This window comes from Camarhynchus parvulus, chromosome 6 (assembly GCF_901933205.1).
Source record: "Camarhynchus parvulus chromosome 6, STF_HiC, whole genome shotgun sequence".
Lineage (NCBI taxonomy): Eukaryota > Metazoa > Chordata > Aves > Passeriformes > Thraupidae > Camarhynchus > Camarhynchus parvulus.
In genome coordinates, this window is record NC_044576.1 from 34,726,880 (window position 1) to 34,752,449 (window position 25,570).

Here is a 25,570-nt window from a genome sequence, read left to right on the forward strand (position 1 = left end):
TACAGCTACAGAGGAGACAGCCAAGAGACTAAGTAAAAAATTATTTTATTTAAACACTTGATACATAACACACTGCATAAGGAATAAACACAAATCAAGTAATGAATTTATAAAAGGGTACAGATGTCATAGCAAGAAATCAAATCTTGAGTCAAACGCATTTCTGTATCTAAATTACCAAGAACAGGCTGCAAGCACAGAGCAGAAATGTCTCAGAGAGGAACCATCCTGAACTCAGGCAAGTGCTAGACTTTAGTCCTTCCACAGGAAGATCTCAGAGAACTTCCAGGTAAAATTTAATTCAGTAAGATAAAGACTCACAGCAGAGAGACTGTCCCTTACAAGACTCTTGCTCTGTAAGAGGATGTTCTTCACTCATCTGGGTTCAAGATCACAATTAACCATGTCTGTTTACCAACCACTTTCCCTTGCGTTTCCTACAACCAAGAGGATTTAGGAAACCACCTTAGACTAAGACACAACAATGCAGACCTGTCACCTTTCCAAGCACTTAGTCGTCCCCTAGAAGCAGCTGGGCTTTACTTCAAGTTGTACCACTTTCCAAGGGACTTAGAGACCAGGAATACATTAACAGAGGGGGTTTGAGGCAAACACAGAATTCGCTTTCATTTCTTTCTGCTCTCTCGGACTTAGGGGCAGAAATTGCATCTTCACAACTTCCAGTATCTGGGCTTGAAGAAGAAGCAGAGCTGGGCTTAGGAAATGCTGTCACTGAGACACAGAGCTGAGCCAGGCTTAGGAAATGCTGTCCCTGAGACACCAGAGCTGAGCCGGGCTTAGGAAATGCTGTCACTGAGACACAGAGCTGAGCCAGGCTTAGGAAATGCTGTCACTGAGACACAGAGCTGAGCCGGGCTTAGGAAATGCTGTCACTGAGACACAGAGCTGAGCCGGGCTTAGGAAATTGTCACTAGAGCTAGCCCTTAGGAAATGCTGTCCCTGAGACACAGAGCTGAGCCGGGTTTAGGAAATGCTGTCCCTGAGACACAGAGCTGAGCCGGGTTTAGGAAATGCTGTCACTGAGACACAGAGCTGAGCCGGGTTTAGGAAATGCTGTCCCTGAGAGGGCGGTCGGGCCTTGGCAGGCTCTGCCCAGGGAGGGTTGCAGTGCCCATCCCTGGAGGTGTCCAGGGAATTCCTGGAGGTGGCACTCAGAGCTCTGGGCTGGAGACAAGGTGGGCACCGGGCACAGCTGGGACTCGGTGATCCTGGAGGGCTTTTCCAGCCTCAGTGGCTCTGGGATTCTGTGATAAATCTGTCCCAGAGCAGCGCTGACCCCCCGAGCCCCCGCTACCCTCCCTCCCCTCACCCCGGCTCTGGCGCTCGCTGAAGGCGGAAACGAGTCAGAGGCACGTTTAGGGTTTTTTATTGCTTTTGTTGCTCCCCCCATCACAATTAACCCTTCAGGGAGCGAGCAGAAATAAATCGGGAGGCACAGCGTTATCTCCCCGCTGTGGCAGTCCCGCCTCGTCCCTTCACGTAAAGCCGCGTTTGGAGCAGCGCGCGTGGGGCCCCGGCTACCGCCTGGGGAGCGCCTCCACGGCACCAAGACCACCACTTCTTCCTCCCGCTCATCCTCCCGCTCCGGCGCCCTGCTCACCCCGCCGGGCCGGTGCAGGTGCTGCGGCCGGTACCGGTAGCGGCGCTGGTACCGGTAGCGGGCCGTGCCGGGATCACCGCCCCGCTCGCTGCCCGGCCCGCCCTCCCTGAGGGGAGCCGGCGGTGACGTCACGGCCGGGCCGCCCGGCAATGGGCGCCATTTTGAAACCGCGAACCCTCCCGCGGCTCCGGGCGGCTCCGTCCCGCTCCCGGCCCCGCTCCCGGCCCCGCTCCCGCGGCTCCCCCCGCCATGGCAGGTCTGTGTCCGCGCCCCGCGCTCGGCTCCGCGCTCGGCTCCGCGTTCGCGCCGGGATGGGCCGCGGCTCGGCTCCGTGTGGCCGTGGGAGCCGGCCGCAGGCCGGGCCGCGCCGGGCGGCAGCGGCGGGTGATGCGGGAGCGCGGCGGCCCCGAGGGCTCCGGGCCGGGCTCGGCGCGAGGTTTCCTCTCTCCCTCCCTCTCTCACCGCCCTTTCTCCCTCCGCAGTAGTGGCGAGAGCTGGAGGCGACGGCGGCGGCAGCAACAACGAGGTGCAGTGGTGCTTCTTGCAGGTGAAGGGGGCGATCGACGAGGACGTGGCGGAAGGTGAGGGGAGCCCCTGCGCGCTGAGCCCTCCGGGCGGCCGCGGGGCAGCGCCGCAGCATCCCCGGCCGTGCCGGGAGGTGTGTGCCATGACTAAGCGAGCTCCCACCCGTAGAGCATCACAGAGCAGTCACGGTGCCTTCCTCCGGGTCTTTAGTGTGAATCCCTGAATCCCTGGGTAGTTGGGGTTGGAGGGATCTCTAGGATCACCCAGCCCAAGCCCTGCCCAGGCAGGGCCACCTGCAGCAGGGGCACAGGAACGTGGCCAGCAGGGTTTGCAATGGCTCTGCAGAGGGAGACCCCAGCCCCTCCCTGGGCAGCTGCTCCAGGGCTCTGCCCCTCCAGGGAAAGAAGTTCTTCCCCATGTTGGGTGGAACTCGCTGTGGTTCAGCTCCTGGCCAGTGCTCCTTGTCCTGGCACCGGCCTCTGACAGCCCTGGGCAGATTTGTAGGCGTTGATGGGGTCCCCTCTCAGCCTTCCCTGCTCCAGCCTGGCCAGGCCCAGCTCCCACAGTCTCTGCTCATCTCAGAGATGCTCCATCCCAAAATGACCTCTGTGGCCTCTGCTGGACCCTCTCCAGGAGCTCCTTGACTTTCCTGTGCTGAGGAGCCCAGAACTGGGCACAGTTCTGAGCTTAGGATAACTGTCTACAGTTCTGGGCTTAGGATAAAAGGTAACAACAGTGATATGATACAGGGAGAGGAAAAAAAGAAACACCAGTGGAGTCTGTCAGGCTTGTCAAGTTTCGCTCTGACGCACAGAGAGTGCAGCTCTGTCATTTGTGCTGCATTGAAAAGTGCAGTTTAAAGGGTTCCTGCAGCTGTGGAGAGATTTGATTCCCACTAGTTAACGTTTGGGAGCTATAAATAGGGATATTAAGCAGGGAAAAAGGGCACACCTTCACATTTCTCTGAAACTTTCCAGGCGCTTCATGTTTTGGACAGGGTAGAAAACAAAAAATGTTTTAACTGGGAAAAGTGTTTTCTGTGGAGTGCAGAACCTGGGTGGAGTTTTGCTTGACTCTGATGAGAAAGTTCTTTTTTTGCCCCTAAATTTTCTATGTTCTAACTGCCCAGGCTGGCAGCGCTCCTTTCTAAAGTGTGAATTAACTTGCCAGGGCCGTGTGTGCTCAGCTTGGGTTTGGGATTTTATTTGTGTTACTGGATGCAGTAAATATTTTTCCTTGCTGCCTGCTACGGGGAAGTTGTGCTGACAGTGTTTTCATTTTCATGCCACTTGTTTGGCATTCCATTTAAAATAATGGCCATTGGAGGGATAGACTGGAAACTGCTCAAGAAACTGGACTCACTCAGTTGTTTTCTTCCTTCCCTCTGTATGTTTGTAGCTTGCTCTGAAGTTCCCAGAAGTCTTGTAGAAATGTACTTAAGTAGCTTGTATGTTTTTTAAATGGTTCTTTTTTCTCGGACCTGTCTCCTGTGTGACTAAAAGTCAGTTCTCCATGAGTATAGGATATATTCCTGGGGACATCTAGCTCCTGGGGGCATCTTGCTTCCCAGGTAACTCCTCAGCAGCCTGGATTTGCACAGAGCAGGAAAGCTCCAGGAATTATTCAGCACCTGGTTTTGCAAAACTACCACTAAAGTTTCATTTTCCTGTGGGAATACTAGAACTATTTACAGGCTTTGTGACTTCTTGATTTTTTGTTTTGATTTGTGGCCTTTCCCTTCCTCTTACATTTTGCCTTGAAATTGGAATTAAATATAAAAAATACACTATTTATTTGCTAATAAGTGCCCAAATTTAATTTCCTAGTACGAGTACAAATCCATGGCTAGATTTTGGGCTTCAGTTAGAGGCATACTTACTGATTACCATCTTTTAAATGCTCTCTTACCAAACTGCACTTCTAAACCTGCTTGATGGACAACTGTTGCCTTGAAATAGCCTTCAAATTGCACATAAATTTTTGTGACGGTGAAAACTTGCTACTGCTGTCAATCTTTGGTCTATTTTGTGAAAAATCAGCTCTCTAGAGGAGGAGGACACCATGAAGTTGCTGTCCAACCTATTCCATGCAAAGTGTTTTGCTGGATTTTCTTAGAGGTTTATTCAGGAGTTGAAACTGCTCAGCCAGGCAACTTAACCAGAACATACTTTCTTTTGCAATGCAGTTCTAACATGCATTTTATACTCCATAGTTTCTCAGGTGTCTGGCTTCATCACAAACACTGGGGCAAGTGGCTGTGTCAGAGTGGCAGCTGGATTTTCCTAACTGGGGCATTAATACAGAAGATCACTGTCTCCTCTTTGTCTTGTCCGTGCCTTGCCTTTCCTCGGTGACTAATCCCTGACCTCTGTTCAGGCTCTGTGTCAGAAAAGAGAAGGGCACTGTTCAGGCTGACCATTTCTGAAAGACCAGGATAATCCATCACTTACTGAATATGGATTTTGTAAAGCGTTGGATATGACTTTTCTAGAACAGAAAAGTTTAGTTGGATTCAGGGAAGAGTACTGGAGGATTAAACAGAGATTGAGTGAAAGATTTAATATTTGGGATGGCAACAATCACAGTTTGAAAACAAAGCTAATTAAAGATTGTGTTGTAATTTTGCTGTTATTGTCAACCATGTGACTCCAGAACTTGCACTGATTGCCCATGGAACTTGTAATTCTTGGGCTGCTTTTTTTGTAGAAGGACTTTTCTAAATAGAGAATACAAATGCTGCCAGAGACTTTGTCACTTCCATGATTTTTGTGTTGAATTTGTTTTGCATGTTCAAAATTGTCCATTTTGGGAGGTTCCTTTTTTTTGGGCAAGTAAAATGTAAATATTTTTATTAAATAATGTACAGATATGCCCAGATTCCCGTGTGCCAGATGTTCTGCATCTAATCCATGACCACTTGTGGGTGCAGTGCTGTATCTCCAGTTAATGATCCAAGAAATAAATTAATAAATTTCTTTTTTTTTTTTTTTAATTCTCTAGATAGTGACTGGTATTGATTGACTGTCCTGCCAAACTGGGACATCCCTTGTTACCATCACTTCAGCCAATTCTCCTTCTGCTTTTGCTGCCTGTTAGGGGCTGGGTCAGACACCTCAGCAGTTAGCCAGGAAGCAGAACACAAGGAGCAAAGACAACCACCATCTGATAAAAATATATTAGTCTGTAATCCTGAGTGCAGCTACAAGTGATTTAGAAATGTTCTTTAGAAATTGTTGTTATAAATCAGTGGTTTAAAACATTCTCATGTGTGGTTCAGGAATTCACTTTGGCTATTCTGTTCTTAAAGGAAATTCAGGCATGGTTTTGTGCTTTGAAACAAACTCTTGCAGTAGAGGTGCAGCTCTGTGATGTCTGGTTCAGTTGCATGAAGGGAGGTGCGGAATTGCTTGCAAGCTTTAATATTGTCTTTTTTTCGGTAAGAACTGGAAGGCAGGGGACTAGTGACTACAGAGCCATGTGCTGTGTGCTGTCACCCTAAGTCACTGGTCATGCCTGGAGGTGACACTTGTGCTGCACAGGGGCAGAAGGTGGGCTGTAAGCTGGCTTTGGGCTGGGATTTTCCTTGAAAGCCAGTGCTTCAGCACGAGCAGGACCTCAGGTGCCTCTTTGCCCTCCCTGAAGCCTTAGGGTTACCCAGAGCAGCTGTGGCTGCCCCTGGATCCCTGGAAGTGTCCAGGGCCAGGCTGGAGCAGCCTGGGGCAGGGGAAGGTGTCCCTGCCATGGCAGGGGTGGCCCCGGCTGGGCTTTGGGGTCCCTTCCAACCCAAACCAGGCTGGGGTTCCATCATTATATTTTGATGAAATATGAAGCTTTGGTAAGATATAGCTTGTGAATGGTGACGAGTTTGAATAAGCAGTGAATATCAATTGCAGAGTTGTAAGTGGGAATGCACAACAAAGCAATTTGGGTAGTGGGAATACAGGACTTAGTGCAAGTCTTCCTGTGTGAGCCGCTGGATTTGTCCCTGCAGACGGGCAGGCTGCATGCAGAGGGGAAAGCCTAATGAAAAATGACAAAACCCACTTTTTGTAAAGGATGAGAAGGTGTGAAAGCTTCAGCTGAAAGAAAAATTTTATTTTCTTATCATGTTAAGACTTTTTATGAACTCCTGATAGAAGTACACCCAAAACCATCACAATGAGCTACTTAGAAAAAACTAACAATAGCATGAATTAATTAAATGCACTTCTAGTAGGAGAAGGCTTACTGGAATTAGTCTTCCAAAGGTTAAAAAATAATACCGAGGCAGTAGATTTGCACAAAGAGTACTGGATTATGTCACGAATCTGAGAAACAGCCTCCAGAATTTCTCATGGCTCGTAGGGAAGGCAGGGCAAGCTCTGCAGGCAGGAAAGGAGCACATCTGTGTAACTGAGCTCTGGCTTTGCTGCTCCTTTTCGTGCCATGCTGGTCTGGCTTTCCCTGCACTGACACAGTCAGCTCTGTGCACCCCAAAGTCAGAAGACAGCTTTTTTGGGATGGCATTCAGAGACTGGATTCCCAGTGTCAGGTCTCGGTCTGGTTCCGTTGATAGAAAACACAGATTGGGCTGCATGAGGGGATGGCACTCACGTCTGCCATGAGCTCTGGGGTGCTGTGCCACCCCTGGGGGTGCTGGCAGCCCCTGGAGCAGGGTGCTGCTGCTGCTGGCTGGCTGGCTGGCTGTCCATGCTATGCTCCCAGCGGAGCAGCCTGCGCGCTCCTCCAGGAGCCAGGTGGCTCAGCTCCAGGCATCCAGGACACCCAGGAGCTGGCAGGCTTTCCCACACAGCTCCAAACAAGATGTTTGGAGTCTGCCATGGCCTGTCAGCAGCAGCACTGACCTCAAAGAGCTTCTGCTTCCCGGCTGCCTGATGCCCTGCTCTTGCTTTACCATAAATCTGTTCAAGAATTTCAATTAGTCCCAAAAGCAGAGTTATTTTGGACTAAGTTGAGCACTGCCAGGTGCCTAAAGGCAATTCAAGCCAATTTCACAAGTGAGTTGAGTATTAGGGCATAAAAAATAGTTAGTCCTTACAAATACTTCAGGTTGGCAGAGTGTTTAGTGGTGGAAGCTGAGGGAAGTTTGGTCCGAGCAAACTATACCCCTTCGGCTTATTCTCCTGATTTCGGGTACACCTCACTCCTGTGGTAACTCTTCAAAGAAATCCTGCAAGTGGAAATGTACAAATTGGGTACATAAGGAGGCATATTCTGAAAAACAGGTGATCTAAGTAACTTGGATGTGTATGTATGTTGTCAGGTGGTTATTGGCAGCTGTAAAGTTTGGCTCATTCTTCAGTACGATTGTGATTTCTATCAGCTGTTAGGAAACAGCACTTCAGGAGCACTGACAGCAGGAGCAGTTGGTCCCTCCCCACTGCAGGGTGGCCCTCTCTGTTCCACTGGCTGTCCTGGCAGCTGTAGGGGACAGCCCTCCTTCACCTGAAAGCAAGTCAGTGACATGGGCAGGGAGGAGGGAGAGGCTGAGGGGCAGAAGTGGGTGCTGGAGTCAGAGTCGTGCAGTGGCTGCAATGGCAGCACTGCCTGCCTGCCCGGCACCAGGAGGGTGGAGCAGCGTGCTGCCAGCAGCCATCCCAGCTGGAGAGCTGGCTGACTTCACACCCTGCTTCCCTCTGCCCGCCCCAGAGCCTTCAGTGCAGCTGCGTATCCACGGGAGTGCTTGGGAAGTGCAGTTACTGCAGATCAGTGACAAGCAGTTCTGAGGCCCTGTGCGTCTGGAATTTGTTAAGCTCCAATAGGATTTTGGTTTTTAAACATTTTTTATATGATTTGCTCTTTAGCAGGTGCTGGTCTAAATTGCTTCATTTTCTTTGATAATCTCTTCCCTCTAAAGGGGCTCTTTTTTTTTTTTTTGACTGATCTTATTTGCTCCTATTATATTTTTTATTTGAGGAGTCTTCCCTGAGTTGCTCTGAAGCGATGGCTCCTTGCTGTTCTCACTGCCCGTGTTTGTCACCTGTGGCCCCTCAGAATGGTCTGTTGTCCCTGTCTGCTGCAAAGAGAGTTGTGTTCCTTCTGATGTCATGTCACACAGTTCAGCACAGCATTCCAGGGGGATCCCAGTGTCTGCTCTCTGAGTTGATGTAGGAGCACATAACCTGTGCTGATCCCTTCTGCACTCGGCTTGCTTCCCATCCTCTGTGGGAGACCACACAGTGCCTCCCACGGCTTTGTCCAGCCACGGGATAACTCCAGCTTTGTAGGATAGCAGTGTTGGAGGGAGAGGTGTGTCACCTCTGAGCCTGATCACAGTCACAGAACTATTCCCTCTGCTCAGCTCCCACTGGCAGTGGGAGCTCCCCTGACAGTCCATGCCAACCATCTGCCTGCAGGCCGGTCCAGGCATTTCCTCTCAAAGCAAGAGCCTCTGCAGAGGTTTCCCTGGGCCTTACAGAAGTTCCTGCTTTGGTCTCAGGATGGGCCATGGGAAATGGGGCTGTGCATTCAGACTCCTCTCCGGGGAGCAGGACAGGAGCCAGGTTTGCAGGCAGGCATTGGTCAGGCTGTGTGCTGAGGTGGTATATTGTCCATTACATACTTGGAAAATTCTAGGTTAAAATGCCCTGGAAGCTGAACAGCCTCCTTTTTAGGTGCTGTTAGACAGCTGTGAGCATTTGGTTCCTTTTCACTACATGTCTGAGGGGTGGGTTTGTGACAGAAGGCTCTGAGCAGCTCAGGAGGATAAGAGGCACTGGTGCTGACCATGTCTCATTAGTTTTGGTCCTGAGTGTGAGCTGCAGCTGCAATTTCCTTCTCTCCTGGGTGAGCCATCAGGTAATGTCATGTTTTCAGGTTTGGGTTTTAACCAGAGCAGCAATGCACAGGCAGCTTAGAGAGGAAAAGTTCACAGGAGCTAATTTTAGGCACCTGATGTAGATGTTGTGGATCTCTTTGCATTCTCCATTACCTCAGCTGAGAGCCCGGGCGTTGATACCGGTGTCAGAAATACCCAGGATGAATCCTGGGGGGATTAAGTTAGTTTGCAGGTATAAGCTTGCTGTCATCTCCAAATCCTAACAAAAGCTGGTCTCTGCCACCCCGGCTCCCTTCACTCCCAGCAGAGGCTCTGGAGGCTGTAAACTTCCCAGAATTCTGGCAGGAGTTGTTTGTAGGGAGGTTTGCACTCAGCAGAGATGGTGAAAGGCTCAGAGCGCTCAAACTGAGCTTTGTCACATCTGTCAGGGCTTACAGGGCTGTCCTGAGGCAGGCAGTGGGCTCCACCACATTACTGCAGAGCTGGATTTGTGGCCTCTCATGTGTTGGGGTGGTGTTTCCTACCCATGGAAGTGATCAGTGCTCTTAAATTTGGGAGTACAGAATCACAGTGTAGTTGCCAGCAATCCTTTTAATACACAGCTGTGAAAACAGCTCCGAGTTTCTCCTCTGGATGCAGTGTAAACAAGTTGGAATTCATTTCCAGAAGTGAGGCTAAACATGAATTTTTCTTGTCTGGAAAGAAATATTGCCAACCTTGTATGTTACTGTGAAGTCCCAGGGATTGCTGCCCTCCCTCCCTGGTTACAGGAGGAGGATTTGCATGGGTGCAGAGCAAGTCCCAGCCCCACAGGGACAGAACTGGAGGGACAGCTGGACAAACCTCTGTTTCTAAAAAAAAACAGTACCTGAGAAGAGCCTTGGGGTGCTGTCCATGAGCAAATATCACGCTGGTTTGGCTTTGCTCACCCTTCCCCACATTCCATTGGGAGTTACTCTGCTGGCATGGAGAAGAGGATGAAAGTAATGCAGGGGGATAAGACTGGTCCTTGTATACCTGAGAAGTAGTTATGGCATCTAATAAAAAATCCTAGAAATCCCAGAGTTAATGCAGTGATGAAGAGCCTGCAGAAGTTTGCTTTGTTCCTTCCTAAAAGTTTTAAGGTGACTTGGAAGTGATGAGCAAATGTAGGTGGGTGAAGTGTTGAGCAGAACAGGAATGGTTTGGAATTCATTCTGTGCTTTACTTGGAGTCTTGGAATATTTTTTTTATTTCACCTGCTTTGAGATGTTCGAGTGCTGAGGATAGTGGGTGGAATGATTTGGGGGATTGATCTGCTTCAATTAAACGTGCCTATAGGGAAAACTTTATAATTCATACATTTATGGATAAAACAAGTACAGGACTATTAAAGCAGGTATTTGCTCATATTCCAAATTTTGTAACTTAGAAAATATTTGAAGGAAGCTTCTCTATTTTTGTCCTGCTGTGCCCCCCCAGTTCCCTGTTCCCTAGAGCATGTTGGTGACAGACTGTTTCAGTGCATCTTCTTTCCCCTCCTCTCCCTGCATTTCTTGTTTCAAGCCATGGAATTTGGGTAATGTCTGTGTTTTGCTGCATTTCCACCCAGGATTCTGTTTGTCTGGGGAGCACTGCTAGGGAATAATGGCTGTGTCAGCAGCTGGTTTGGGCATTTTTTGGAAACAAAAATGATACGCAGATTATTTTGAGCAAATAATTGTGTGAATACTCCAGTAGAAAATAGGAGAAGCTAATAATAACTTCTTATTTTTCTAAAATAAAACAGAAAAGTAGCTTTTGTGACTTTGAAAGGATTGTATGTGCTAAGGAGGCATTTATTCCTGCTGTTCTTCCTGAGTCTGCAAGGGTAAAAGGGATCCTTGCTAGAAGGACTTGCAGGTGGGGGTGGTAGTGGAATATTAGTTTTGCTACTAATAAACTGCCATAACTCAAGGTATTCTTCCTATCTGAGTACTGAAAATGTCAGAGAATTCTCAGTGAAGTCACTTCACTGATTGCTTACCTTCTCAGTTTGTTTCTTTTTCCTTGGTTTCCTGCTTCTCCAGGGTGTCTTCTAAAATCCCTGTGTATAATTAATAATAACTGATAATTGACTAGTAATTCCCTTTAAAGAAAGGTGACTATAAAACTGGATGTGTCCAAAAGCTGGTTAGTAATGTGATTTTGAAGGCTGGCATAAATCTGGCATATAATGTATAGAAAGATTATATTTACTCATTTATTTAGTTGTTCTAAATATTTTTAATCCAGAAGGTAAATCATTATCTCTCCATACTAGGAAAAAACTTTTAAGGGCATCATTGATAAAAGATGAAAAATGAATTTTTGTTGAGAAAACTGGTTAGTGTTTCTAATCTCCTTCCTCGTGAGAGTGGGGCATTATTGAAAGGAATTTCAAAGATAGCACATCAAGATCAATACAGGAAAGGAGTTTCCAGGGAGTCTCCAATTGCACACTCTGGAACTAATTGATATGATACACTTCAAACCTCAGAATTTTGCTATCTGCATCATAAATGCAATATTTGATGTGAGCAGGAGCAGTGTTTGCTGAGTGCTTTGTCAGGTTTGTTACCATCTGCCCCAGCCCCAGGACAGACATTTCCAGCTCCTTATCTCACCTCCCCTTGGCTGGGGTTGTTCAGTGGCAATTATTTCTTTATTGCCACTTCCCAGAGGGGCTGGGGCTGCTCTGGGGGATAAGCACTGGTCTCTCTCCAGCCCCAGGGCACTGCAGGTCCTGAGGGCTTTTCCTTTGCTCTCCTGCTTCCATGTGTCCTCGCTGATGCTTCTGCAGGAAGCTGGTTCAGGAAGCTCAGCTGAAGAATTTTGTTTCTATTTTGCCCCTTTGGCTAAGCAGAGCTGCCTTTTCCAGGCCCCTGAAGTTGCAAACTCCCTGAGTGCTTGGCTTGGGGAAGGCAGGTGTGCCAAAGCCCCATCTGGCTCAGGGCGCGCTGCAGGTGGGAGCAGGATGCACACCCTGGGGTGAGATCCCTGGGGGAGGCTCAGGGCAGGGATAATCCCATGGACACTGCAGTGTTACTGCCCAGGGGCAGCACACACACCTTGGGGAGCTCAGGGCAGGGATGTCCCCCTGGATGCTGCCCAGGGGCAGCACACACACCTTGGGGAGCTCAGGGCAGGGATGTCCCCATGGATAAAGCTCAGGGCAGGGATGTCCCCATGGATGCTGCCCAGGGGCAGCACACACACCTTGGTTCCTAAGCCAGTGTGCCTCTGGTGACTAAAGGCCTGCACTGAGGAATGAGTAAGTGTTTTAGCTTGTCAGTAAAAGTGTGTCAGGCTTTGAAACATGGCTGCATTTGGGCATGTAAATGAAGAATTTTGTCATTGCATTAATACAAGTTGTAATGCTTTTTTTGTACTCAAGTCTTGGAACTCCTTGATTTGCTTTCCACATTACAGTGCTGGTTTATTTCTGTTCTCTTTACAGCTGATATAATTTCAACAGTTGAATTTAATTACACTGGTGATCTTCTTGCAACAGGAGACAAAGGTGGCAGAGTGGTTATATTTCAAAGGGAACAAGAGGTCAGTGACTCAAAAAACAAAAGTGTTGTTACTACACTGTTCTTGTGTTGTACAGTCTCACTTCATCTGTTTATGCCCTGATACTTAAAATGAGAGTTTTCTCAGGAAACCCCAAGTTAGACAAGTTTCTAAGTATCTGCCCTGTGCTGTACTTGGTAAGTTGGTTTTGTGATGGTTCCCCTCCCTCCTTCCAAAAAAAAAGTCCCAAAATCCAAGTGAGCTCTTTATATGTACCTGGTGTCCTCAGTGTCGCTTTGCAGAATTTGGACTTTCTCCTGAATTTTTCCACTGGGTCAGGCTGACCTGAGATAAATCACAATGCTTTGGGAGAGAATGTAAAAGAAGTTCAGGAAATAAGCTGCAAGAACTACAGGATCAGGTAGTTAAAAATTGTTTGAGGATTTAAAACCAATGGAAACAGCCACTTCTCCAGAAACACTTGAGCATTTCCCATCAGGAGGGTGGGAGCACTGTCCCTCTTGCACTTCCACAGCTCCTGTGTGACAATGCTGTAATGTTCCTGTGTGTTCATCCTGAGCTGGGATATCCCGAGCAGCAGTGGGGATGGGAAACGTCCACCAAGTGCTGAAAAGTAATTGTCATGTCTGGGAGGAATCTGGGATTGTGTTCTCTAAAAAGTCAATAGTCCACATGGCAGTTCTCACCAAAGTGTCTGCATATTCTGTCCTTTGAGGAGTTGAAGGGAATTTGAGGGTTTGAACATTCTCCTGGGTCAGAAATACCAGAATTGATAATGGAATTTTAATTCAGCTTGTCTGTACATGAATATTACAGATCCTCAGGTGCTGTGGGATTTCTCCAGCAGAACCCCTCTGTTCTCCTTGTGGGGCTCAGATGATGCTCTGTTAATGAACGCCTGGCCAGTGTTTTGCATTTCTGCTCACTGTGCTGCTGGTCCCAGCCTGTCCACAGGTGCCTGTCTGGTTGTTCTGGGAGGCTCTGGAGCAGTGAGGTGCCAGCGCTGCTGAAACGTTACCTGCCTGCACCCACAGGGCTCGGGGCTCATTCATCATTTACTGGGGTGGCCAGAGGCCTAACTAAGGCCCAGAGATAAGGGCAGAGGTGCCTCGGGCACATCCTGAACTTCTCAGGATCTTGGACTTGCCTGATGTGGAGGGGGACTATTATGGGTTGGCTCTCGGTTGTTCTGTAAGGCAAAACCTGCCTGTCACAGCGCTTCCTCGGAGAGGGGAAAAACAAACCCCAGGTCAGACTGTTCACACAGGAGTATTCAGCTGTCTCCTTGGGAACACGTGGAAACTGAGGGAAGAGTTGGGAATGAGGGACGTTTCTTTTGTCATGTGCAAAACTTCAGGAAAGAATCTAAAATCAGTGTATAATGCTGGAACCTTAAAATAATAAACATATTCTTTACCCAGTTTGTATTTAAGATTCGGTTCGCTAGGTCAGTGACAGCTTAGGGTGGCTATACAGTTCCCCAGACACTTGGGATTTGGGAAGGCACCCTGGAGTGCTCTGCATCATGCCCTGGGCTCATAGGACTTGACTTCACTTGCAAGCAGCAATCACTCCAGCCAAACGTGTGAGTAGAGAGGGAAAGCACCGGTGCCAAGGCAGCTCACCCTGAGTGCAGGAAACTTCTGGATGGGGTCACGTGAGAGGAACCTGCTCAAAATTCTTACAAGTCAATGACATGTAGGGAGTAAAATCATGTAAAGTCTGAGAGTTCAGCGAGAGTGTAGAAACTCCACAGCCATGAGACACTGCAGGGCAAACTGCACCCCTGGGGCTGTTCTGCACCACACACAAACCACTGACACCAACTTACTCAAAAAGCCTGATAACAAGTTGCCTCAAATCTGATAATGCAAATCTGAGGAACCTTGGGACTTTGCTCTCTGTTCCTTGCTCCCACACCCACCACATGAGAATAGCAAAGCCTGAAGGGTGCACAGATATTTATACATAAACCTACACTTCTGAAGAGGAAGGACTCTGTGCACTGTATTGATGCTAAACTGGGTACAATACCACAGACTGAAGATTCAAAATTCAAGAGCTGTTTTAAAAGCTGACGTTCTGATTGACAGTTTCTAGGGGTTCTTTTGTGTGGGCCATTTCTTAGGGACCCGGTGCCACCAGCCTCAAGAAAGAAATGCTCTTTTTCTTACAGACTAAAAGCCGTCCTCTCTCTCGGGGAGAATACAATGTTTACAGTACCTTCCAGAGTCATGAGCCTGAGTTTGACTACTTGAAAAGTCTAGAAATTGAGGAAAAAATTAATAAAATTAGGTGGTTACCACAACAGAATGCTGCTCACTTCCTGCTGTCCACAAATGGTAAGGGCCCTTTATTTTGTACAAAGAACTTTGTCTTTGGAATGTTGTCTCACCTGTCATACACTTGGGGTTTTTTTCTGACATATTTTGGAGTTGTTTTAATGTCTTCTCTAATTACATGCAAAATATGTCTTGATTGTAATGTTGGCTATGTGAATATTGGGTCTGTTTAGTTTTGGTGTATCATGGAGCATCTGTAAATGAAATTGTAGAACTGGGTACATGGGTTAGTGGGAACAGTTAGACTCATGTCTTAAAGGTATTTTCCAACCTAAACTATTCTGTGAAAAAAACTTGCTCTTATTATCAGAGGAGTACATTATTTTAACGGTTTAAATCACTTTGTGAGGTCATGGTGAAATTCTAAAAGCAGGAGTGACTTCTGTCTGCTGGTCTGTGCAATGAAAATAATTTCCTCTGATAGAAGTCTTAATAAAGCATTCTTTAAACGGTGTCATCCGAAATGCTCTGCAGAAGTTTGGGGAGGAGAGGTTTGGCTCCAGTTAGCCAAGGCTCTCACCACTGGGTGAGACAAGTGTGCACTCACTGCCTGCACTTGGAGCACTTCTCTGGTAACACCTGGCAGGTGCATTCCTTTGGAAACCCTGGGGCAAATCCTGATCTCTGCCTTTGCCTGGCTCTGAGCAGGTGCCTGGGACAAACCTGGTTTCCTTTTGGACCATTAGTAGGAGGGCTTCATGTGTTTGTTGGGTTTGGTCCCTAGCAGTGGTCTCCTAGCGTAATTCAGCAAATCATCCAGGCTTAGTGGAGAAGTTGGGTAATTGGTGTGTGAAACTCTCCCCAGGCAGTGGCGTTTGGGTGAGTGGGAGGCACAGGGCCTTACTGCTCAGGCACAGATTGGGATCTTATTCAAACTGCACCTCACCTTCTGGGTAAAGAACTCAGTCAGGGTCCTTCTGCTGCAGGCAGGGGAAACGCAGACAGGTCACTCGTGTCCACTCTGCTGAGTCCATATTTACTGATTTGATTTTGTATTCAATCTGTTCTCAAGCATGTGAATTTTCTGGTTTTAGATAAAACTATTAAACTATGGAAAATAAGTGAAAGGGATAAACGAGCCGAAGGTTATAATTTAAAAGATGAAGATGGAAGACTTAGGGAGCCTTGCCGAGTCACAGAACTACGGGTACGTCTCTGCTCTTTGACTTTGTGTATCTCTCTGCATGCTCTTCTCTGTCTTTGTGCTACCAAACTGAAATGTGCAAGTCAAAAATTGTGTTTGTGTCAGGCTCATTGAAACCTTCAGAAAAAAATGGAGACACTTCATATTATTCTTGTATATAAAAACTATTTTTAAAAGTTCCTCTGGGAAGCTTGAGGAAAACTTTCATCATTATGATACTGTATTTCTAAGAGGATGACTCAAAAATTGGAACAGGGTATTCTGTGGCTGGATGAAGGTGTGTTTGTTAGAGCAAGTTCCAGGCATTTGTGTAACCTTAATGTGCACTGGAATAGTCTTGGACATGCTGTAGTGGTAGGGTTAGTTCTCCAAACTTGGGATCATTTGGAGCTGGAGCCCAAGAAATGGAAGGTGGGTTGGGGTTTTTCCTGGGGTTTCACGTTGTTCCACCATCAGCAGGAGCAGAACTGAGGCTCTCGATGCTCTCAAAGCCCCCCTCCATGGTAGAGACTTCAGCTGGAGGCATTTCTTGAGGTTTGTCTTGCTTTTGCCAAAGCTGAACATTGAACAGGAGCTTTGGGTGTACAAAATGCGTTGGGAAAGGATCTCCACTGCCTCAGTGTGTGCAAGCCAGGGTTGGATTGAGTGTTCCATGAGAGCAGCTACATCCCTTAGGATCCAGTGGTAGAAGGAGGTCCTAGTGGAGTGTTGGGTTCTGCAGCCTTGCCCTGCTGGAGCAGGCACCAGCTGGGGCTCTGGAGGGGCACTTTGGGCTCCTTAAGGCACTGTCCTGCGCGGGGGGAGCAGCAGCAGCAGGAACCTCTGCTGTCAGTCCCCTGCACTTGCTGCCTGGGAGAAGGGCTGATGGATGAACCACATCTGAACAAGAGCTGGCTGGAGGAAAAATCTTACCTGGAGGTACCTTCATGTGTTAAAATGCTCGGGGTTTGGAGAGCCAGAGTGTGCAGAGCTCTGGGGCTCTCTTGGCAGGTTTTGTTACAGAAACACAGTGCCCATGTTCATGGGTACGTGGCCATGGAGGGGAAGCAGTGCTTTACACAGAGACCATGGCATTTCCAAATCCCATTCCTGATCTTTCCCATTAGTGCACCTGTGCTGTCGCAGCCAGGCTGGGAGCACTCTGCTGAGATAGGACAGTGGCCTGATAAAAAGTAATGGATTAATTGTAGTCGTTAGTTGGTGTAAACAGGCTGGGAGATACAAACCAGGAAGGCAGGTAGGCAGCTCTGGGCTGCATCAGTCCTTGTTCCAGGAACACAGGTTACCTTAGGCCCCCCTGAGCTCAGCTGGCTGTGGGAGCAGGACATCCAGGTGTGCCTGAATTCCTGCTGACTGTTCATGAGCAAATTGGGAATTTTCTCGGAGACTGTTCTTGCCAGTTTCCTGAGCAGCCATCCAAGGTCTGGGGACAATTCTAAGGGTTTGTTTACAAACACAGCCCATGTGCTGTTGGGTGAGGCACCAAGGGCTGGCTTTGACTGGGAGGTTTCCTGTTGGCCGTGTCCAAAGTCAGCGTCCATGTGCTCTCTCCGTATTTTTGTGCTCAGTGGATTTCAGAAGTGTTTAGTCACCAAATCAATACAGAAATCTGTGCAGTGCAATTAATTAATTGCCATCAAACAAGCTGTGGGGTTCAGGGCTCAGTGTTGGCGCCAGTTCTGTTTAAGGTCTTTATTGATGATCTGGCTGAGGAGATCGAGTGCAGTCACTGAATTGACAAGAGGATGGAACGTGAGTGGGATGTGCATCTGCTGGAGGGCAGGAAGCTCTGCAGGGGAAACTGGACAGGCTGGATTTGTGGGCCAGGGCAGAGGGGTAGAGTCCTCGTCCCTGGAGGGGTTTCACAGCTGTCTGTGACACTTGGGGACAGGGGATGGTGGTGGCCTCAGCAGTGCTGGGAGAATGGACTCAATCCGGAGGGTCCTTCCTAAGGCACTGCCCCTGTGCTGGGTGATGTGTGGGGGGCAGCAGTGACCCTGTGGCAGTCAGCAGTCACTCTGTGCCAGGGTAACTCTGTGCAGGTCAGCAGTGACTGTACCAGGGTGATGTCTGGGGGTCAGCAGTGACCATGTGCCCAGGTGATCCCATGGGGGTCAGCAATGACCCCGTGGGGGTCAGCAGTGACTGTGCTGGGGTGATGTGTGGGAGTCAGCAGTTACCCCGTGGGGGTCAGCAGTGACTGTACCAGGGTGATGTCTGGGGGTCAGCAGTGACCATGTGCCCAGGTGATCCCATGGGGGTCAGCAGTCACTCTGTGCCTGGGTAACTCTGTGCAGGTCAGCAGTGACTGTACCAGGGTGATGTCTGGGGGTCAGCAGTGACCGTGTGCCCAGGTGATCCCGTGGGGGTCAGCAGTGACTCTGTGCCCAGCCCCTGTGCTCTGTGCCCGCTCAGGTGCCAACGCTGAAGCCCATGGACCTGATGGTGGAGGCCAGCCCGCGCAGGACCTTCGCCAACGCCCACACCTACCACATCAACTCCATCTCTGTCAACAGCGACTACGCCACGTACCTGTCTGCCGACGACCTCCGCATCAACCTCTGGCACCTGGAGGTCACCAACAGGAGCTTTAGTATCCTTCGGTGCCCTCTGCACGGCAGGTGCAGCTCAGCTGCCTGTGTTTAACTGAATCACTTCAATGGTATTAATTAGAGTGGGTGTTTGAAGCCAGGGCTTAAAAGAGAATTTCTGAAGTCTGGAGGTGTAATGCAGTGAAAGCGGGCTTTGGGATGCTCAGTCTTTGCTGAGGGCAAGCATGCCTCCAGTGGAAACCTGTCAGTAGAAACATCAGAGGGGGTTTGATTTCTAAGGAGAAATTGAGGAATTGTGGGAGCATCCCTAACTTGTGAAGTTCAATCAGCTTAAATAAGAGTTGTTGGATATGAACAGTAGATCCTTTGTTACTGTGGATACTTCTTTCAAAGTTTGTGGTCTCTTAACCAAGTGACACTTCTTTTGAAACCAAATCTCAATATTTTTTCATGTCAAATGATACCATTAACTGCAGAAGTAATTTTCAGCTGTCTCTGCAAACCTGTGCAACTGAAACTAACAGAGTGCTTTACATTGACAAATCTGCAGTAAAATAAAAGTTGCAAGAGTACTGATACCTAAATAGGTCATTTTCTAAAGTTTTATTTCAGGTTTTCCAAAGCTTTAGGTAAAGAGATGAGGTTTATTTGGTGTGCAATTGGAAGCATTAAGAAGGAGGCTAAGGGAGGCTTGCTGGACTTTGATTCTTGTGAGATATTCTTTCACTCCAGGAGTCTGACTGCCCAGCATCTGTGGATTTGAGATTAGAAAGCTGGAGAGGCACTTTTTAAAACAGCATGTAATGACAGGCCAAAGGGGAATGGCTTTCCAGAGCCAGAGGGCAAGGTTAGATGGGATGCTGGGAAGGAATTGTTCCCTGGCAGGGTGGGCAGCCCTGGCACAGGGTGCCCAGAGCAGCTGGGGCTGCCCCTGCATCCCTGGCAGTGCCCAAGGCCAGGCTGGACATTGGGGCTGGGAGCAATCTGGTCCCTTGCGCCCCAGACCATTCTGGGATTCTGTGACCTGTCAAATCCCGAGTTCTCCAGGCTGTCCCCCACTCTTGTACCTTACACAGGGTGGAAAGGAAGCTCTTGGCCCAGTTTCCTAGCTGGCATTGTTAAGCTCTGTCACTGATGAGCTGCCGGAGGCAGGGGCTCGGGTGTGAAGCGTTGCAGGCCTTGACCAGCTGTGGCAGACATCGTGGACATCAAGCCAGCCAACATGGAGGAGCTGACGGAGGTGATCACGGCGGCCGAGTTCCACCCGCACCACTGCAACGTGTTCGTGTACAGCAGCAGCAAGGGCACCATCCGCCTGTGCGACATGCGCTCCTCAGCGCTGTGCGACCAGCACTCCAAGTGTGAGTGCCCGCCTTCCTGCCTGCCTGCCTGCCTGCCTCCTGCCTGCCTTCCTCCTTCCTGCCTGCCTGCCCACCTTCCTGCCTGCCTGCCTGCCTGCCTGCCCGCCTTCCTCCTTCCTGCCTTCCTTCCTGCCCGCCTTCCTGCCTGCCTGCCTGCCTGCCTGCCCGCCTTCCTCCTTCCTGCCTTCCTGCCCACCTTCCTTCCTTCCTGCCTGCCCGCCTTCCTTCCTTCCTGCCTGCCCGCCTTCCTCCTTCCTGCCTGCCTGCCTGCCTCCTGCCCTTCCTGCCTGCCTGCCCGCCTTCCTTCCTGCCTGCCTGCCTGCCTGCCTGCCTGCCCGCCTTCCTCCTTCCTGCCTGCCTGCCCTTCCTTCCTGCCTGCCTGCCCGCCTTCCTTCCTTCCTGCCTGCCCGCCTTCCTTCCTTCCTGCCTGCCCACCTTCCTTCCTGCCTGCCCGCCTTCCTTCCTTCCTGCCTGCCCGCCTTCCTCCTTCCTGCCTGCCCGCCTTCCTTCCTTCCTGCCTGCCCGCCTTCCCCTGCCTCCTGCCCTCCTTCCTTCCTGCCTGCCCACCTTCCTTCCTTCCTGCCTGCCCGCCTTCCCTTCCTTCCTGCCTGCCTGCCCTCCTTCCTTCCTGCCTGCCTTCCTTCCTGCCTGCCCACCTTCCTTCCTGCCTGCCTGCCTGCCTGCCCGCCTTCCTCCTTCCTGCCTGCCCGCCTTCCTTCCTGCCTGCCTGCCTGCCCGCCTTCCTCCTTCCTGCCTGCCTTCCTGCCTGCCTGCCCGCTTTCCTCCTTCCTGCCTGCCTGCCTGCCTGCCTGCCCGCTTTCCTCCTTCCTGCCTTCCTGCCTACCTTCCTTCCTGCCTGCCTTCCTTCCTGCCTGCCCACCTTCCTTCCTGCCTGCCCGCCCCTCCTTTCTTCCTGCCCCACCTTCCTTCCTGTCTACCCGCCTTACTTCCCTCCACCTTTCCTTCCTTTCCTTCCTTTCCTTCCTTTCCTTCCTTCCTTTCCTTCCTTTCCTTCCTTTCCTTCCTTTCCTTCCTTTCCTTCCTTTCCTTCCTTTCCTTCCTTTCCTTCCTTTCCTTCCTTTCCTTCCTTTCCTTCCTTTCCTTCCTTTCCTTCCTTCCCTCCAGTCACAGGGGACCCGACCTCCCTGGGGAGCTCCAGGGCAGCAGTGCTGGGGAGTGCTGGGCACGTCTCAGTTGTCTTGTTCTAGACACCCCTGGGCACAGGTGTAGTGTGAGGCACCACCTACCTAGGTGCTCTTTGCCTGTTTGTGCCTCATAAACTACAGGGACGAGTGCTTTGGGCACAGTGAGGCCTGTCTGCTGGCCACACTCACCTTGAGAGGCAGCCAGGCATCTCTCCTTGTGCCAGTTCAGGGCAGCTCTTGCACCTCTGTGCATTGCAAACTGGGCTGCTGCTGCCAGAATCCCTGTCCCCTGTGGCCAGTGCAGCTGCTAGGATAGGACGAATCCCCAGGAATATGCCCTGGAAGTTTCCAGGGATGCAGGGTGGCTGCTCCCCTGGCTGCTGAGCCACCAAAGCACGGGCAGGTGAGGAGAGAAAGCTTTGCTGTGGAAGCTGTGGGGTGCCTGCCACACGGACACTTCCAGGCCAGCTTCCTGCAGTGCAGAGAGGGCTTTCTCGGGGCTAGGAGGAAATACTTGTGCAATGGGAAGTGACTAATGCAAGGCCACCCCACTGATCTGGGTCAGTGTTGCATTAAATCACTTAAACGCACTTTATTTTCAACTGCTTGTGACTGAATCGCATCCTGCAACAAGGGGTCTTTCAAAAATGAGTGAGAATCTGGGTAGCCTGGGTCAGGAATCTCTGATTTCAGAGGTTGACTTGTGGATTTAAACAACACATGTGTTGATCTGCTCTCTAAAGTCACACAAACTGTGTTGCAAATGTAGCTGCTCACATTTCAGGGTTTGTTTAGTACAGCTGTGGTTCAGAGCTGAGGAAGAGTACATGGTCCAGTGGTCTCCTGGTATTGGGGTCCCTGCTGTTCCCACCTGGTGCAGTTGTGGCTGATGTGTAGATCAGGTGTGATGGTTACAGTACCCACTGCAGTTTGCTGCTCTGGTTGATCCCCAAGACCTGTGAGTTGTGGTTTGCTGGTGCTGTGCTCTGGTTGAATGTTGGAGATGGACATCTGGCACTCTGGTGACCTAGAGCACAACAGTGCTGAAAAAGAGATTATTTCTGAGAAGTGCCTAACAGCAACTTCCTTCAAAAAGAAACTAGTCACTGATTTAAAATTTTCCAGTATTGAAAACATGGAGGCCATGTAAGAGCCAGCCTTGGTTTCATGTGGAACTGTGTGTTCTCTCTGCAGTTTTTGAGGAACCTGAAGATCCTAGCAGCAGATCATTTTTTTCAGAAATAATATCCTCGATATCTGATGTGAAATTCAGCCACAGCGGGCGATACATGATGACAAGAGACTACCTGTCTGTCAAGGTGTGGGACCTCAACATGGAGAACAGGCCCGTGGAGACCTACCAGGTAGAGCAGCACGCGTGCCGAGCTGTCCCTTGTGTCCCCGTGCCCGTGTGCGTGTCCAACGCGTGTCCCTTCCCCAGGTGCACGAGTACCTGCGCAGCAAGCTGTGCTCCCTCTACGAGAACGACTGCATCTTCGACAAGTTTGAGTGCTGCTGGAACGGCTCCGACAGGTGAGTGGTGAGGGGCTCAGCCTGCCCAGGGCCCGGGCTGCCTGCTCTCAACGGGGCTGCCAACAGCTCCGAGTCACCAGTGTGAGGGCACAAATCCCTGCAGTGGGCAGGCCACACCAACACAACTGCCAGGGCTGTTCCTGCCCTGTGCCCAGGTGAGCCCCACCTGCAGAGCCCAGCACAGGAAGGACCTGCTGCTGCTGGAGAGAATCCAGAGGAGGCACCAAATGCTCAGAGGATGGAGCAGCTCTGCTGGGAGGAAAGGCTGGGAGAGGCTATTCAGGCTCCTCCTGAAAGGCTGTTCACCTGGAGAGGAGAAGCTCCAGGGTGGCCTCACAGTACCTGAAGGAGCCAAGAAACTGGAGAGTATTGACAAGGGCCTGGAGTGCTGGGACACAGGGAATGGCTCCCAGTGCCAGAGGGCAGGGATGGATGGGAGATTGGGAACTGGGAATTGTTCCCTGGCAGGGCGGGATGGGAGATTGGGAATTGGGAATTGTTCCCTGGGAGGGTGGGGAGGAGCTGGGATAGAATTCCCAGAGCTGCTGGGGCTGCCCCTGGATCCCTGGCAGTGCCCAAGGCCAGGCTGGACACTGGGGCTGGGAGCACCTGGGACAGTGGGAGGTGTCCCTGCCATGGCAGGGGTGGCACTGGGTGGGATTTAAGGTCCCTTCCAATCCAGACCAGTCTGACTTGTGTTGACAAGGGACAGAGGGATAGAGGAGCACCAGGAAAACCTGCTTTGCTCACGTGCACAAAAAACAAAACAAAATGTCACTGCAGCTGAGTGCCAGTGGCAAGAGGGGACAGCAGGGGAACACCTGCTGGAAGTGAAGTGGTGCACTGGTAGCAGTGCTCAAGCCCCAGAAGAATGGAGCAGGTTTTCAGTGGAGGGCAATGGAATGCCATGGCCTGGTGATGATCGTGGTCTGACAGTCACATGTAGGACTGAGAGGAGGGGATGGATTTTATTTCTTACAAGATGTGCCTTCCTTTTCCTTGAACCAGTACAATCATGACTGGATCTTACAACAACTTCTTCCGGACGTTTGAGCGGAGCACGCTCCGGGACACCACCCTGGAGGCCTCCCGGGAGAGCAGCAAGCCTCGTACCATCCTAAAGCCGCGCAAAGTGTGCACTACTGGCAAGAGGAAGAAGGACGAAATTACCGTTGACAGTCTGGACTTCAACAAGAAGATTCTGCACACAGCATGGCACCCTGCGGAGAACATCATCGCTGTAGCTGCCACCAATAACTTGTATTTATTCCAGGAAAAGGTTAACTAAGGATGGCTGCCCGCGGACAGAGTCTCGTCTCACATAGTTCAGCTCAGTTGTTTATCTGTAACAGAAGGCCTTGTTGTCCTATCAGTGAGGAACATTGATGCACTTACTTCCCTTGAGCTATCGGAGAGCATCTGGCCCGGCTTTGAGTTCCTGGCGTGGTTCTGCCTTCGGTGGGGTGGGAGCATCCACGCGCCTTTCGGGGAGGACCCTCCGAGGCAGAATTGGTGGACAGTGCTCAATGAGGCCAACACTCAAAACAAATGTATTTATTGATGTCTGAGCCTTCCTTTCCAGTTTATAGACCAAAAAATTTAACACCTGAGAAGAAAAAGTTGTCATAAAAGTGTAATTTCTCTCTCTCGCTCTCTGCTGTAATATTTGGGCCTTTCAGAACATTTCTCGTGCTTGATGCCTGTCCATTCCTCCTCGGGCCCGGGCCAGGGCCTGACCTCAGAGCACAGTGGCAGGGCTTGAGCTGGGGTCTAGGTAGGTGTCCGTGGCTATTTACTCACCAACTGTACCTATAACCACACCTTCTGGTGGAAACCACTTAATAAATAACAGCCTATCAAACGTGTTCTTAGAGCTGGAGGGATGTATTCAGTCTTCTTTTTGTATTGCATGTCCTGAGCTGGTGCAGAACAGTTCTGGTGGCACCTCTGACAGGGTTTGCCCCAAAACACCGAGTTTTTGGCAGACTAATACAAACTTTTTTGTGTAGTATTTCAGATTCTGAATTTAGAGTTTCCATGGCATTGTCATAGAGTTGGAGTTGCACTGGATTTGTTGTCAAAGGCTCTGTGTGTGCCAAGTAGGAGATGGAAAGGGTCCTAGAAACATCCACAGCCTTAACCAAGTGTCGGCCTTGCACGGAGGGAACCAAAACATCGACACCTTCTCTGCTCTGAGGATAAACATGCAGCTTCCTGGTGCATCTCACCCTCAGCCAGAGACAGACCTGACGTGCGTTAATGGTTTTTAACCTTTTTAGTACTTGTCACAAAGGGAACAGTTTATTTTAAGTATTTGGCGTAGAATCTTGCATTTCCCACTGCAGGTGCAGAGCCACTCCGGGCTGTGCTGCAGCAGGGCCGGGCTGGGCTGCCCAGGGTGAGCCCCGGCTGGCGGGACAGCAGCTGCTGGAGCTCTCTTGCTCACTTGTTTTAAGCCTTAGGTACTGTTTCTTTCTTTGTTCTTTTTTTCTTCCAAAGAGGCCTAAATCACATCCCCTTCCCCCGGATGAGCCCGGGGCCACATCCAGCAGCCCCCAGCAGCCAGAGGCTGCACTCTGCCAGGTGCCTGCAGCCTGGGAACTCCTTCCCAGAGCCCCAAGCTTTGCCCCAGCCAGCCCCAAGTGTGGTTACACTCCGTTTTCCCTGGAACAAGGGCTTGTTCCAGCCCCAAGAGCAAACCGTGGCCGTCCCCCCTCCCGGTACCGCCCCCGAGCCGCTGGGTCCCAGGAAGGTGGGAAGGACAAAGCCTGAGGTTCTCCCAGGAAAGGCTCGGTCCAGCCAGTCCTGTCCTGTAGTTGGTTGTGACGCTTTGGAACTCTGGAGATGTGGAACTGGGGGGTCGCTGAAGGGTTGATCCAACCGTGTTCCCAACGCCTGCTCAAGCCGATCCGTGGGGTTGTACATAATTGTTCAGTTCTTTTGACCAAAAAGTTTAATAAATTTTAAATGTTTACCTGGCCGTGCTCCCTGTGTTTTGCAACATTCCCTTCTGTGTGGGAGGGAATTGGCTGGAT

At 50.2% G+C, this 25,570-nt stretch overlaps 1 protein-coding gene across 2 annotated transcripts; it reads left to right on the forward strand.

The window, feature by feature from the left end:
- The first annotated feature begins 1,752 nt into the window (after positions 1-1,752).
- Positions 1,753-25,509, forward strand: PPP2R2D (protein phosphatase 2 regulatory subunit Bdelta). Of its 2 annotated transcripts, none has more exons than XM_030951400.1 (10): positions 1,753-1,877; positions 2,104-2,202; positions 12,382-12,479; positions 14,635-14,800; positions 15,835-15,947; positions 18,360-18,537; positions 19,693-19,857; positions 22,197-22,366; positions 22,444-22,535; positions 23,544-25,509. In XM_030951400.1, exons 1-10 carry the CDS (start codon positions 1,871-1,873, stop codon positions 23,821-23,823), a joined length of 1,368 nt encoding a protein of 455 aa, XP_030807260.1. In that variant the 5' UTR covers positions 1,753-1,870; the 3' UTR covers positions 23,824-25,509. The 2 variants fall into 2 exon arrangements, with proteins under 2 accessions (XP_030807260.1, XP_030807261.1); XM_030951401.1 differs by having other exon boundaries at positions 1,765-1,877; positions 2,107-2,202.
- Positions 25,510-25,570: the final 61 nt, after the last annotated feature.